This window comes from Anomalospiza imberbis, chromosome 8 (assembly GCF_031753505.1).
Source record: "Anomalospiza imberbis isolate Cuckoo-Finch-1a 21T00152 chromosome 8, ASM3175350v1, whole genome shotgun sequence".
Taxonomy (NCBI): Eukaryota; Metazoa; Chordata; class Aves; order Passeriformes; family Viduidae; genus Anomalospiza; species Anomalospiza imberbis.
The window spans coordinates 3,110,043-3,125,190 of record NC_089688.1 but is presented as its reverse complement, the minus strand read 5'-3'; the positions used below and the strand labels follow the sequence as shown (position 1 = coordinate 3,125,190).

Genomic DNA, 15,148 nt, shown 5'->3' with positions numbered 1-15,148 from the left:
GGGTCCCCCACTTCATGTGCCACCAGCCCTAGGACACATAAAACCATCCCAAAAAATGGTAACAAAATAATTTTATTCTGCTTTATCAAAAAAAAAATGAACTGTGAATGTAAACCTGACCGGATGTATCGTGTTTCCTTAAGGAGATGCGCATCCAGGGGCAGACCCCTTTAGTCACAGGCCCACCCAGGCCATGGGAGTGGAGAGAAAAGCCAGTTCCATCCCAAAATCCTGGCTGCAGCCATGTCCCTGCTCACAGCTGGGGCTCAGAGGGCAGCACAGCCCACGCCAGGGTGCCAAAGCCGTGGCCACCCCCTCCTGCACACGCTGGGGCTGCTGCGGCGGGGCCGGGGAAGCAGGGAGGGGTGGAGGCGGCTGCTGCAGAAGGCACTGGGCATCACACATGCTGCTGCAGGACCTGGGACCACAGGAGCATCCCTGGGGTCCCTCAGAGCACGCGGGGAGGTGACTGATGCATACACAGGGACACTGAGCCAGTGACAGCCACTTAAGGCAAAGTCATGGCGCGGGGAGGCACAGCAAGGCCCGGATCCAAAGGGGAGCAGCTCTTCCTGCACTGGCCTGGCAGGCTTTCCTGCTCCCTGTGTGGGCATCTTGCTCTGATCACTGCAGGAGAGGTGTGAACTGCCTGGATATTTATTGTTCCCTTGTGCCCTTGTCACTTCCAGGCTGGCAGAACCTTCTCTGTCCCGCCATTCCTGATGCCCAGTGTGCCCAACCCCAGTAACACATGAAGAAAATCGGGGAGACTACACTCCTGCCAGCATTCCCTCCAGCAGTGCCCCTAGCCTATAAAGCCTGCCCTCATCCCAAATTCCAACCAAAGCAGGCGTGAGGAGAGGCTGTGTCTGTGCCAAGGGCCTGCTGCAACACTGAGGAGGTGGCAGGGCAGAAATGAAACTACACTGCTTCCTCAAAGCCCATTCCACAGGAAAAAAAGGGGATCCTGCAAGGCAAGCAGCATTTCCAGGAGACATTTCAAACACTACAGAACACACTGCCACCCCCTCTCTGCCCTGGTGCCCAGCTCCTGCCATGGCTGGGCTGGAAGAGGAGCTGGGATCCTGGAGCAGAGCATCAACTGAGCCTTGGGAGTTTGCAGGCAGACAGAGGACAAGAAAGACCACCTGAAACTGCTGCCAAGTCCCACAGTTATGTCTCACACCCTGCAGGAGGGGCAGGGCCAACACAACCCTGCTGTGCCCCACAAATGGAGGAGAGGCAGCCAGGGCAGGAGCAGAGCCAGCAGGAGGCACCGTGTGCTGCTGGAGACACTGCCATCCCTGGAGCCCAGCAAGACAGGGTGGGGACACAGCACGGCAAAGCCCGAGCCCACACAGCTCCTCTGGGGACACCACCAGCACAGGCAAAGCTGCTTGGGGTTGAATGTTTCTCAATGGCACAAGCTAAACACATCCCTCCCCTCGCCATGAGGCTGCAGATGGAGCCAGGGACAGAAGATCCCAGCAGGTTGAGTGCCCGGAGTGTCACCACCCCCCAGCCCCTCCAAGGGTGGCATGGCTGTGCCGAGGGGACAGGACAGCAGGAGGGAGAGCAGGTCTCTGAACATGCAGCAGGCAGTGCTGGGATGCTCCCAGCTGGAGAATGGCATTCCAGCTCTTGCCAGCTGCTTCCCCAGCCGTTGCACCCCAGATCCTCACAGAACACGCGGAGGAGCAAGTCCTAAAAGCAAGCACACCCTCACAAGCAGAGGGGAGGAAGGAGGGAAAGCAGAAAGCAGGTTTGTCCCAGCAGATTCCCCCCTCCCAGAGCACCTCTCCCTCACCCTGCCACGGCACACCAGGAGCAGGGTCGGATATATCACAGAACAAATCAGGACAAAAGATCCATCTGCCAGCAAGCCTGGCCAGGGATGAGAGGACCAGGGACACAATTCTTGCCATGGCTGTTCAAGGACATACAAAGCAGGTCCCACTTCCTGGAGCAGTGGATTTTGCATGGAGGAGCAGCAATGCCTCACCTACTTTGCAGCTGAAGTGTCAAACATCTGATCTGCTGCACAGCAGGGTCCTTCCACTCTTCTCTTCCCCTTCACTTTGCCAGCATGGCAAAGGAGTGGAAATTCAGCCCCCTTTCCCTGGTGAATGACTTACAGGGAGGCTGGAATCTGAGCAAAGACTTGCCAGGCTCTGCTCCCAACCAGCTGCTCCGAGGTGCTCCTGAAAATCTGGTTTAGGAGGCAATGAGACTCAGCCACCCAGTGGGAACACCAGAGTCAGTCCCAGGCAGCCAGTGCAAGGCTCTTGCTTGGAGAGAGGGGTTGCAGAATCCCTTCACAGGTTGCTTCCTCCAAGTAGTTACCTAGCGCTGCTGTTTACAGGAATATCATGGCTGTGCAGATCCTACTCCCATAACCTATTCCACAGCAAACCACTCCTCACCCCAAGCAGGAACACGCTGGCCAAGGAGAGTCCAGTCCACTGGAGTCCTTGAGGAGAGCAAGACAGAATCAGCAGAAACCTTCACCAAGCAAAGCTTCAGCAGCAGGACGAGGGGAACCTCCTCTTCACTCAGCCTCAGCCAGGAGTGCTGAGCAATGACCTGTGTACAGCAACACAGCACTCAAAGCCACATCTCCTTCCTGCAGAGCAACGCCTGCTAAATAACTCCTGCCCCAGGAGGCTTTCCTGCTGTCTGTCGTTTAATATTCCAGTATAGGTATGTTAGTACAGGATTATCCCTCCTTTGGAAGCACCAATTTAACAGGGGGAGAAATGGAAGAGGCAGAGCCCTTGCGATCTGCTGCTAGAAGAAAATCAACCCAAGTGCCACCTATACACAAGATGTCCAGGCGCGTGCTGCATCCACCCCAGTGGCACGGGGCCTCGTCCCCGGGCACAGCCGGGCTCGCTGCTGAGCTACACCGGGCTCCCTCCTGCCTCCCTCAGCCAGTGCTCTCCTCGCCTCTGAGAGGGCTTTCTCCAGAGGTCTCTGGGGCTTCCTGTGTAGGAAGGCTGGTTTCGTGGGCAGTCCTCAGGCTGGCCTGCTGGAAGGCACAGGAATCCAGGAACACGCCGGGGATGCGGTCGCCGAAGTACAGCTTGCTGTTGGCAGCTATCGCCTGGTACTTCATCAGCTCCAGATACTCAGGGGTCAGCTTCAGCTACACAAAACAGAAACCAGAGACCCTAAGAGACAACTTTCTGAGTCCTGCAGCATTACATTTTGTCCTAGACTGCAAGGCAAGATGTATTCTTTGTGCCATCTGTACGGCAGTTGTCTTCTGTTAGGTGGGCAGTTTTCCTTATCTCTTCCCCAGCCAGTCCTCTCTCAGGGGAGACATCTGCTGACAACGGGCCATTGAGTGTCACTTCGTGACTGATAAGAACTGTAACAGCCCAATGAGAGATGCTCCGCCCTGAGGGAGGAGCCAAGCATTCCTACCTGGATATAATCTGGGTTTTTGGGACACCAGACTCAGCCTTTCCACTGGATTCCCAGAGGAACAGCTGGGTCTTTCAACTGGACCTTCAGAGGAAGACTACACCCTTCTACAGGATCAGTGCTCCAACAGAACCACATCTGCCACTCCAAGAGGACTGCAGCCATTCCAATTTGGATGCTACCAACACCCTGACCAAAAGGGTGTCAGGTTGTAATCAGACTCTGTCCGTGGTTTTTCTTTTGAATTATTGCATGTATTTTGGTGGTTTTTTTTCCTTTTCCTAATAAATTGTATTTCTGACTTGGAGTCTCTCACTGGTTTTGCTTTCAAACCAGAACACATTTCCTGTCAGGCAGCTGCCTCCTGGGGTGTGGGCTGTTAGGTCAAGTGTTTTTCCAGCTGATCTCCTGTGCAGAGGAAAAGAGTGAGTGACCAGCATCCCAGAGCTCACCTTATTGGAGTCAGCTAGCTTCCGAGCAGTGTAGTACTCTGCATCAGCTTTTGCCTTCTCCCTTGCCAGGAATGCAGCATCTAACACAGCAGCAGGGGAGGGACAGGAAAGAGAGCATTAGGAAGTGAATGGCCCCATATCACACTGAGCACCTGAGCCCTCATCCCATGGGGACCAGCTGACCCAGGAGTGCCCGTGACAGCCTGGCTGGCCCTGTACCTGCCCTGCAGCCCCCTGGAGAGCTCCATGCACGGGGCAGGAACGATCCCAGTGCACAGCCTTGCAGCCCTGCAGCACCCTCGATGACTTCTGCAGGTCTGAGGTTCCTCCACCTGCCACCACCCCCAGCCAGCAGACAGCCCCAGCAGTGTACTCACCTTCAATCTCAGAAATCCGCTTCTCCGTTTCCTTCTCCATGATCTTCTGCTGGTAGTGAATCCTGGCCACCTGTGCAGCCTTCTCTGCCTCTGCAATCACAACGGACTCCGCTGGGAAATTTGCTTCTCAGGCCTTGAGCATCAGCACCCTGACCCCAGCACCGGGCTGCAGGGTCTGCCACACCAGGAGCTGGTTCCCTGCTCCCTCCCTTCCCACTCAGTGCTGCCTGTACTCCAAGCAGTGGAGTTACAGGGAGAAAACAGTGCTGATGTCTGCAGAGCTGACATCCCATTTACAAGCATGTACCCTCTGGCACAGGGACATGTAGCTCCAAGGCCAAGCAGTTTTTCCAGCAGAGTGATTTCCTCCATCCCTGCTGCAGGACAGAGGTGCTCCCTGCTCTGCTGCTGTGGGATTTTCACCCAGATGTTCAAAACAACTGCTTGTGCAGCCTGGCTGCACCTCCCTCAGGGAGCTGCCAGTGATGGAAGACACTGTCCTGCCCCAGCTTAGCAGGGAAGGCAGGAATGGAGGCTCAGCCTGTGCTGGTGACATTACCAATGAGCGCTTTCTTCCTGTCTGTCTCTGCCTCCTTCTCCACCACCTTCTGCCTCTGGGCTGCAATCAGCAGCTTGGTCTTCTCAGCCTCCCTGCAAGGGGAGAAGTGTTATCCTGGGGAAAGGGAATGAGGAGCACTATTGGGGTACACAAAACAGGGAGTACTTTGGACCTTATTAGCATAAGAGATTTGACAGACAAAATGCCTTGGCGAGAGCAAACAGAACTTTGAGACTTAAATCAAGATTGCAAGAAGATTCAATCAGACTGATTTACTGGAAAAAGAAAATTACATCAACATCTGCAAGCAAGAGATGTTTCAAATGTATAAGTTTGCTTATGTGATGGTTAACCCAATCATTGTAGTAAAACATTACTAGTCTTCCTAGAATAAGTATATAAGCAGCTGTACTTCACAATAAATTTGGATTCTTTGACCATCTCAAAATCTCCCCCATCTCTCCAATAGCTGATAGAGCAGCTCTGCATCCCAAGAGAGGCCACAGGGACAAGGGGCCAGCCAGCTGCCAGCTCCCTGCTCCCAGCCATGGGGACTGGCTCTGTCTGCAGCTGTATGGGCACATGCAGAGGCCAGAGGAAGAGATCATCCCCCTCTCCATCTGGCCACAGCTGGATGCAAGTCCAGTCTGAGGCCCTCAGGATGAGGAGCAGGGCAATGTGGGCTGGGAGCTGGGCTTGCTCAACCAAAGATGAAGGGAGATCCAACAGCATCTCCTTTTGCCCAAAGGCATCCCAGAGATCCTGGAAGGGAGCTTATGGGCAAGACATCGAGACCCCTGAGCCCTGATTTCAGTATGGAAATGGAAAACAGATGGCACAAGGGCACCTGGCCAAGCACACAGTGCCTGGAGCTCACCTCTCACTCCCTGAGCACCAGAGAAGAGCTTTCCAACAGCATTGTGCCTGTGCAGGACCCTCAAAACTAATTAATGCAATTTTATGCCCAGCTACTCACATTAGCTCGAAGTTTCTTCGGATGGCCTCTGGAATTTTGGGTTTTGTAACACGCACGGCCTGTGAGAGAAGAAAAAAGGAGCACTTTTTGAATTAAACATTTTGATGTAATCTGAATAACCAAGACATCTCTTTGCAAAACCAGCTGCAGTGCTGTGGACAGTGGTGCCTAATCTTCCTGTGTAACACAGCTGAGCATGGTCACTCTCCCAGAGATGTCCCACCTTTCCATTACCTGCCAACTGTTCCAACCCACACTCCCAGCAGGGGCAGAGGTTCCAAGCCCTGTACAACCTGGCTTTGGACACTTCCAGGGATCCAGGGGCAGCCACGGCTTCTCTGGGCACCCCGTGCCAGGACCTCCCCACCCTTAGCATTAAACATTCATCTTTCAGTTTAAAACAGTTGTTCCTTGTGCTGTCACTGCAGGCTTTGGCAAAAAAAGTCTTTCTGCACCTTTTAAAATCTCTCATTATTGAAAGGCCACAACCCACCTGGATAGTGAGACCTGGTGCCATGACATTGAGGTCTTTCTGCAGGGCCAACTTCAAGTTCTCATCTATCTGATCTGTGTTCGGAGGACAAAAGAGAGAGCAGTTGGTTTATCATATTTTCCCCCACAGCTTGTGTGGCAAAGAGCCAGCAGGCCTTGAAGAGCAGGTAACTCTTAGAGTGCCAGATGAGGACGCTTCCTGAGACATTCAGTACATTGTTTCCCTTCCTATGCCCCCTGAAAAACATTTCCAAAAGGACACCCGCGTGCTAGCGACTAGAAAAGTTCAGCTGTTGATGGATTTGTGTTATCTGAACTAAGTGCAAGTGGCTTTCAGCATCTCAGCAACAAAGAATGCTCAGAGCCTGTGCTAGAAGTCTATCCCTTCTCAGCACTTGGACTTGGAGTACATTAATATTAAAATTCTGACAACCTTTTATCTTCCATATGCCATTTTCCCCCAGCTCAGCCACTCAAGAAGGAACAGAATCTGTTCTGTCTTTGGGGCACAGGTCCACCAAGGAGAATATGAGCTGTACTAACTCCTGAAGCACCGCTACCTCCCTGTGAAAAACCTTCCAGCAGGGGACTAAAAGCAGAAGCAGAACAAGACAAATCCACTGCCACAGTGAAGGCCAAAGGCATCATTGCACACACAAGAACAGAGTGGCTGCTTTGTGCATCCAGAAAAAAAGGTGGAAAAATACTGAAATCGAATTCCCACATGCAGACTGGGAAAGACAAAGACACCTGAGTCACTGAAGTCACAGAGGAAGTGGCAGATGGATGTAAAAGGAGCCGGACACCACACTGCAACTCCAGCACATGGGCAGTGTGGTCCAAGGGTACAATATCCTGTACGGTATTCCAGGAAGATTCCAGTGAGATCCCAGCTGGGATCACCCAGCTGCCAGACACTTACCAAACAGCTCGATGTACACTTCCTGCAGGGTATGGGCACTGCAGAACTGGTTCAGCTCGTGGTGGATTTTGTTGAAGATCAAGGTCTTGTCGTAGTCTGCGGTGTAATTCCTCACGATGTCGTACACTGGGGAAGGGAGAGAATCACCACAGGTCACCTCTGGCACCTGTCAGGATGTCAGGGAAGGAGTGCAGCACTGGGACACGGCTTTCAGGACCAAAGCCACAGCTGCCCTACCCAGCTGTCAGGTGCTGCTGGGATTACACAACTTCAAGGAGCAGTCATGGCAAGATGTACTGCCTGGTCCTGTTTTATCATCTGCATGAACAAGCGAAACAGCAAGGCCTCACCAGGACCTGCAAGCACAGGAGCAGGTACTGCTGTGAAGTGAAAACAAGGATCACTCCCATTATTTAAGCCAACCAGATCCTGCACCAAAAGGAGCGTGGACAACAGGTCAAGGTCTCTCCCTCTGCTCCTACTGAGACCCCACCTGGAACCCTGTGCACAGTTCCTGCCTGCTCCCCCACATAAAGAGGGCATGGAACTGTTGGAGCAGGTCCAGAGGAGGCCATGGAGTTTCTGAGGGAATTGGAGCATCTTCCCTGTGGAGCCAGGCTGGGAGAGCTGGGGATGCTCAGCCTGGAGAAGGGAAGGGTGTGTGGAGACCTCACAGCTCCTTCCAGAGCCTGAAGGGGCTACAGGAGAACTGGAGAGGGATCCTGCAACAGGAACTGGAGTGACAGGATAAGGGGAATGGGTTCAAACTGACAGAGGGGAAATTCAGGTGAGAAATATGGAAGAAATTCTTGGCTGTGAGGGTGGGGAGGCCCTGGCACAGAGTGCCCAGAGAAGCTGCAGCTGCTCCTGGATCCCTGGAAATGTTCAAGGCCAGGCTGGACAGGACTTGGAGCAGCCTGGGATAGTGGAAGGTGTTCCTGTCGTGGCAGGGGGTGGAACAAGATGATCTTGAAGGTCCCTTCCAGCCCAAAGCCCTCCACGACTCTATGAATAACAACAGGAATTCACCCTCCAGTGCCCCAGCAATGCTGGAGTTTTGCATTAAGCTGTGCTGCTGAAGAAAACAAGCTGTCTGTGTCTTTGGCATGGTGAAATAAGAAGGTAAGAGGCTCCTACATGGGTTCTGTCTCTGCAATTTTCTCAGGAGCTGAGCTGGAAGCACCTGGGATCAACACTACAGGACCAGGAACTGTAAGGGTAACAAGAAATGGAAACAGACAGGGAAGCTCTCCAGGCATGGAAAAGGGAAGGCCTGCAAACCAAGACAGAGGTGTCCCAGGCTGCGTGAAGACAGTCAGAGCTCTGCCTGCTGAACCAGCATGGGAAATACCTGCATATGGAGCCAGCTTATTCACAACTTCTATTCGGTCAATGTAGATCATAACACCACCACTGCAAGGGAAAAGAGCTCATCAGCTACCACTGCAGCTGCTAACAGTTAACAGATTTAAAGCAAAGGCATCTTTATCCCTCTTTTACAATATTCTGAGCATTTTGCAACGAGATGGCAGTGAATCCCAGTCCCTCTCTCTACATAAATCACAAGCATGCTCCAGCAAACCTGCAAAGCACTTTCCTTCCCATTTCTGATTTCCCACTCAACCAGCCAAAGGAAAGCTTTTCTGTACAAGAATGTAGCTGCAGCTCTCAGGAAAGCAGAGGGGAAGGCAGCAAGGACAGCGGGTGACACCTGCCACCAAGTGCAGACACACCTCAGCTCTTCTAGGCAGCAGCACATGTTAAATAGAAAAAGCCCTTAATTTAATTCACAAGCACTAACTCCAGCAGGAGCTTGGCAAGGTCCAGTAGAAAGGAAGGAACAAAGCACATGGCAGACTTCAATCCATGTTCCCAGCTCCAGTGTCTCCTGGTGCTCTCCAGGAACACCACAAGAACCTCAGCACAGGGAGCCTGCAGGCAATCCTCTCCCCAGGAAAGGATGGCAGGGAAAAGGGGGAATCAGAGGTCAGGCTTGTCCCCAGCCTCTGCTCTTACTGGTGTGGCTTTCAGAAAGTCATGCCCACCCCTGGGTACCTGTAACACCAGAGAAAAGCACAAACTCTACAGGGAAGAAAAAACCCCTTAACTTGCAACAGCTCTAAGTCTCCTGAGAGCCTAATTTTAAAGCAGAATATTCCTGTTATGATGTCCTTGGGACAAAGGCATATCACAAACCAGAAGCTTCAGCAGGAACTGTTTAGAGACAGCTCATTCCTGGCAGTGCAACTCCCACATTCCCAAACTCAGGCTCTGTGATGTTTTATCTCAAACATATCCCCCACGACAAACTCCATTTCTTATTTTGCAGATCTTGAGCTCTGGCAGCTCAAAGCCAAGTCTGCAGAAAAACAACCTGAACTTGCCTGTGTCTGTGTTCTTTTGGAAAAGGCCTCCCAAGCCCAGCCCATGCTTGCTCCAAACCTGCTTCATGACAACTATGAGCTAAAAACACTGGTGATGGATGGACCTGATCTGCTGCAAACCTGGCATTTCGATTTTAAAGGGATGTTAGAATGAAAAGGAGAGTGGCTGCAACACCCTGGATCCTCTCAGGACTCATCCACAGCCCCGTATCACCTCCCTGGCAGGAAAGGGTCTGAAATGGCACCTGAGGCCAGTGAGGGCTCCCTGACTCTACCACCACCTTCCACAACAACCCTGCTGAGGATCTCAGCCAGTCTGGGACAATAAGTGGGATATTATCCACTGTTATTCCATTATTATGAATGATTCTTAAGTGTTTACGTGGTGTGGTGGGGGATAAGTACATTTTATCAGTCCTGCTGGTCATGCAATGGCTTTGAGGAAACAGGTGCCACTCAGACCCCAAAGTCTGCAGGGAGGGAGGAACAAGGAGAAAGCCATAAAAGGACACAGAGTTTGTGCACTTGGTAGAATTTTAAGTGTAATTAGGCAGCAGTGCTGCCTGACCTGACAGGACAAGGAGACAGCATCCAGGGGATGCCACAGGAGATGGACACAGGTAGCAGGAAGACCCTGGGAAGCCTCAGACAATTCAGGATCTAACTCAGGGTTTAAAATCTCTGTTTCATGTATTCACTGAATGCTGCCAGGTACAAACAAGACAGGTAAGGCAAACACTGGGGATGGGACACCCACACAGACACTCAGAAGCTTCCCAAAATAGATAAGGACAGAGGGAACAGGAATATAAAGAGAAACCCAGCCTTTAAAATCTGATGGTTTAAATATGTAAACACAAACCCTGAAAGTGTTTAGGATCTATTCTGGCAGCAGACTCTGAACTGGGACAGTGACAGTGCAGGTGTGCTCCATTTGTTATTTATAAGCTCATGTTTTACTATGGAAATGTGGATGCAAAGCTTTGGCATGGAGCAGCCGCAGACTTTGCATCCCAAATGCAGCCAGCTGAAAGGCTCCTGCAGCAACACAGGGGGATGGACAGGGCTTCTGGGACCTTTGGTCAGGAGTGCATTCAATTATTAACTGAGAACTGCTTTCACCAGCTGTCTGCTGGTTTGAAGCCCATTTTTACTGCCTGTACCTTCCCAACCACCTGCATTGCACAACTGAGCCCCGCAACGCTGAAATTCAACAGGAACTTAATTTTTAGCTCCTAAATCACAGAAGCACAGAATGGTTGAGGCTGGCTCTGGCCTCAACCTTTGACCTTGTTTACCCCACCACAAAAGGACTCTGGACAAGGCCCTGAAGTGACAGCACAAGGGGGGATGGGTTCAGACTGACAGGGGAAATTTAGGTCAGATATATGGAAGAAATTCTTGGCTGTGAGGGTGGGCAGGCCCTGGCACAGGGTGCCCAGAGCAGCTGTGGCTGCCCCTGGATCCCTGGCAGTGCCCAAGGCCAGGCTGGACAGGGCTTGGAGCAGCCTGGGACAGTGGAAGGTGTTCCTGCCATGGCAGGGGGGCACTGGATGGGCTTTAAGGTCCCTTTGAGCCCAAACCCTCCTGGGATTCTGTGAAAGCTGCAGCACTGAACACTAACATTATTTACAGAGACTTCTGAAAAACCTTTGAGATCTGAAATTAAAACCACGAGACCTTTATGGTAATATTTAAGCCCAAGCGATATCTGATGCTGAACAACTCCAAGAAAGTTAATATGGGTTAAACCTGATCAAAATTAGCTCTGTTTTATTAACACTGCCACTAAAATTCACCTTTTAATTTCAATGTGGTCACTGTGTGTCACCACTCCAGCCACCAGTGATTTATTTTTTTTAAACAGAAATTTTAAACACAGAAGACGAGGAGAATCGCCAGGTTTTTTTTTACCCTGAAGAGTCATCACTTTAACTCGTGGATGAACCAACACAACAGGATCTGTAACCCAACTCAACCAGCCCTCTCCTCCTGCTTGTTACAACTCAAGCAGCTCTGTGCTGACAGAAGAATCAGCCTGATTAGGCAGCAGGAATTTCATTTGGAAACAAAGTCCCTCCCATCAGGAGGATTCCCACTCCCCGTTCCCTTCTGCCCACTGCTGGGGTCAGCACTTGTACCAGCCACAAGACTCAGAGTGGAAATAACCAGCCTGAGGGCAGAGCAAAGCACAAGCAACGGGGCGTCAGAGGAACTGAGGGGAGAAGCCCCGAAAAATTCCAGATAACATCACAATAGATGCAAACATCCTCGGAACAGCAGCTCCAGCAAGAGCCAGTGTTCCCTCCTGTTCTGTACAGAGGGATAGATGTGTGTACATTAGGGATTAATTTTATGGCAGGTGCCTTTACTTCCCAATCCCTGTGTCCCGGCACTGCAAATAACCCCAGCGAGGGCATCTAGAAGAAATACAAGTGGAAGCCATACCTTGTCCCACAAGGCACATTCTTCACTTCATCAGTCTGCAGCGTGGTCTGCAACACAAACACAGCCAGCGCTCACAAACCCGACTCCCAGGAAGGCCCGGACCCCCACAGTGGCACCACAGAGCCAAAAGCGTGTCCTTTGCCTCCCCTGTGATGCCTGCAGGGGTGGGCAGAAGGCAAAGCTTCTCCTCCCCTGCCTTTTGGGGGATGCACGGGCAGCTGTGCCTGTTTCCCTGCTCTGGAATGCGGTGCTCCAGGGGAACAGTGACAGCCACAAACAAGGCCTGTCCTCGCTGAGCAGGACACTGCCAGTCCCAGCAGCGTCACACACACACACACGGTGGGGAGAGCTTGCCAAGAGGACACGTCCTGGCTCCCCAGGGGAGAGAGAGGGCACTGACCTGCACGGATTTGAAGGTGGTGATGAACGGGAGCATGATGTGGTAGCCAGGGCCGCTCGGGCTGGTCAGCAACGCTCCACCCCTGAGGAGAGGGAGGAAAACAGGCTCAGGAAGGTGGCAAACAGCAAGGACTGCCTTTGAGGACAAGCAGGGACAGCTCAAACTGCCAGGGGTCACAGAGAATTGCATCAGCGCCCTAAATTCGCCAGCAATTCCCCAGAAAAAGGGCTGAGTGCACCTGATCTTTGTCTGCTGCAACTTTGCGTGAAGCCTGCGAGCCATTAACTCGTGGAGCAGGCAGCTATTGCCAAACCCTCCTAGCACCGCAACACTGCACAGAGCTGCAAGAAGGCAGACTCCTCCTCTAAATAGTTCACTGGTAACCATGGAAAAATCCAGCCCTGGATGTGATGCTGCCAGTTTGGATTTCGGCACAGCCCCTCGCCCAGAGCACAAAGGAAAACCCCCTGGGGTGTTAGTGCTCAACACGATTGTGGTTAAAGGGAAACGGGCACGGTGCTGCGGGGAAGGGCAGGGAAAGCATTCCAAAGCACCGACAGGGCAGGAGCGCTGGCTGGGTGACACTTTGGGACAAAGGTGACAGCTCTTGCTGGCACAGGGAGAGATCAACAGACGCGGGAAGGCAGCACAGACCAGAGCTTTGCTCCTCTAAGCTCTGAAAGCAGTTTGTGAGAAGGGCAGGGAGGAAGGAGAGGCAGGAGAAGCAGCCGAGGGCTCAGACAGCCAAGCACAGGGCAAGCAGAGGGCTCTGCATGGGGCCGGGGTGAAGGGAGCAGAAAGAACACGGGCTGCCCACGCAGGGGGAAATCCCGGAGGGAAGCGGAGCACAGAGCAATCCCGGGGGCAGGGAGGAAGCCCACTCCGGGAGGGGCACGGTACCTGTAGTACACGGCCAGGTGTCCCTCCTCGACCCTGTGGATGGCGGAGTACAGCAGGAAGACGAGGAGCCCGGTGGCGGCCGCGGCCGCGGCCCCGGCCTGGGCCATGGCCATGCTCGCATCCCCTCCCGGCGCGGGGGCTCCGCGGGCCCGGCCCTGCCACGGCAGGGCTGTCAGCGCCCGGCGGCACCGCCCGACCGCGGGACAGACCGGCCGCACGCGGGATGGGACAGGACAGGGATGGGACGGGACAGGGACGGGACAGGGACGGGACGGGACAGGGACAGGGACGGGACAGGGACGGGACAGGGAGAGGGACGGGGACGGGACAGGGACAGGGACAGGGACGGGACGGGACAGGGACAGGGACGGGGATGGGACAGGGACAGGGACGGGACAGGGACAGGAGAGGGACGGGACAGGACAGGGACAGGGACGGGATGGACAGGACAGGGACAGGACAGGGACAGGGACGGGACAGGGACAGGACAGGGACAGGGACGGGACAGGGACGGGACAGGACAGGGACAGGGACAGGGACGGGACAGGACAGGAACAGGACAGGGACGGGACAGGGACGGGAACAGGACAGGAACAGGACAGGAACAGGGCCCGGTCCCGTGGCACTGCCCCGGCACCGCCCGGCCCTGTCGCCATCCCCGTGCTGCCCCATGCCGCCCAAATCCCTACCCTGGACCTGCCCTTACTCCGTATCTATCCCAATCCCCATCTCAGACCCATTCCTTTATCCCAATCCTTTATCCCAACCCCTGTCCCGTTCCTTTATCCCGTACCTGTCCTGTACCTTTATCCCGATCGTTTATCCCGTACCTGTCCTGTTCCCTTATCCCGATCCCTTGTACCGATCCCTTGTCCCGTACCTGTCCCGTTCCCTTATCCCGTACCTTTATCCCGATCCCTTATCCCGTACCTGTCCCGTTCCCTTATCCCGTACCTTTATCCCGATCCCTTGTCCCGTACCTGTCCCGTTCCCTTGTCCCGATCCCTTATCCCGTTCCTTTATCCCGATCCCTTATCCCATACCTGTCCCGTTCCTTTATCCCGATCCCTTATCCCGTACCTTTATCCCGATCCTTTATCCCGTACCTTTATCCCGATCCCTTATCCCGTACCTGTCCCGTTCCCTTATCCCGATCCTTTATCCCGATCCCTTATCCCGTTCATTTATCCCGATCCCTTATCCCGTTCATTTATCCCGATCCCTTATCCCGTTCCCTTATCCCGTTCATTTATCCCGATCCCTTATCCCGTTCCCTTATCCCGTTCCCTTATCCCGATCCTGTCCCGATCCCTTATCCCGTTCCTTTATCCCGATCCCTTATCCCGATCCCTTATCCCGATCCCTTATCCCGTACCTGTCCCGATCCCTTATCCCGTACCTTTATCCCGATCCCTTATCCCGATCCCTTATCCCGTACCTGTCCCGTTCATTTATCCCGATCCCTTATCCCGATCCTTTATCCCGATCCCTTATCCCGTACCTGTCCCGATCCCTTATCCCGATCCCTTATCCCGATCCCTTATCCCGTACCTTTATCCCGATCCCTTATCCCGATCCCTTATCCCGATCCCTTATCCCGTACCTGTCCCGATCCCTTATCCCGATCCCTTATCCCGATCCCTTATCCCGTTCCTTTATCCCGATCCCTTATCCCGATCCCTTATCCCGTACCTGTCCCGATCCCCACGTGCTGCCGAGGCCGCGCTCCCACCCCCGCCGCGCACGCGCGCCGGCGCGCGGCACCATGGGCGCGCGGCGTCGGCGCGGGCTGATGACGCCACCGAGCCCCCC

General features: G+C 53.5%; 1 protein-coding gene across 1 annotated transcript; it reads right to left on the bottom strand.

Moving 5' to 3' along the window:
- Positions 1-56: 56 nt before the first annotated feature.
- Positions 57-13,487, bottom strand: ERLIN1 (ER lipid raft associated 1). The gene is made up of 11 exons (XM_068196988.1): positions 13,337-13,487; positions 12,437-12,518; positions 12,037-12,083; positions 8,556-8,617; positions 7,205-7,330; positions 6,284-6,357; positions 5,791-5,849; positions 4,815-4,906; positions 4,256-4,345; positions 3,879-3,958; positions 57-3,145 (listed from the first exon to the last, which is right to left on the bottom strand). Exons 1-11 carry the CDS (start codon positions 13,447-13,449, stop codon positions 2,927-2,929), a joined length of 1,044 nt encoding a protein of 347 aa, XP_068053089.1. The 5' UTR covers positions 13,450-13,487; the 3' UTR covers positions 57-2,926.
- Between the last annotated feature and the right edge of the window lie 1,661 nt (positions 13,488-15,148).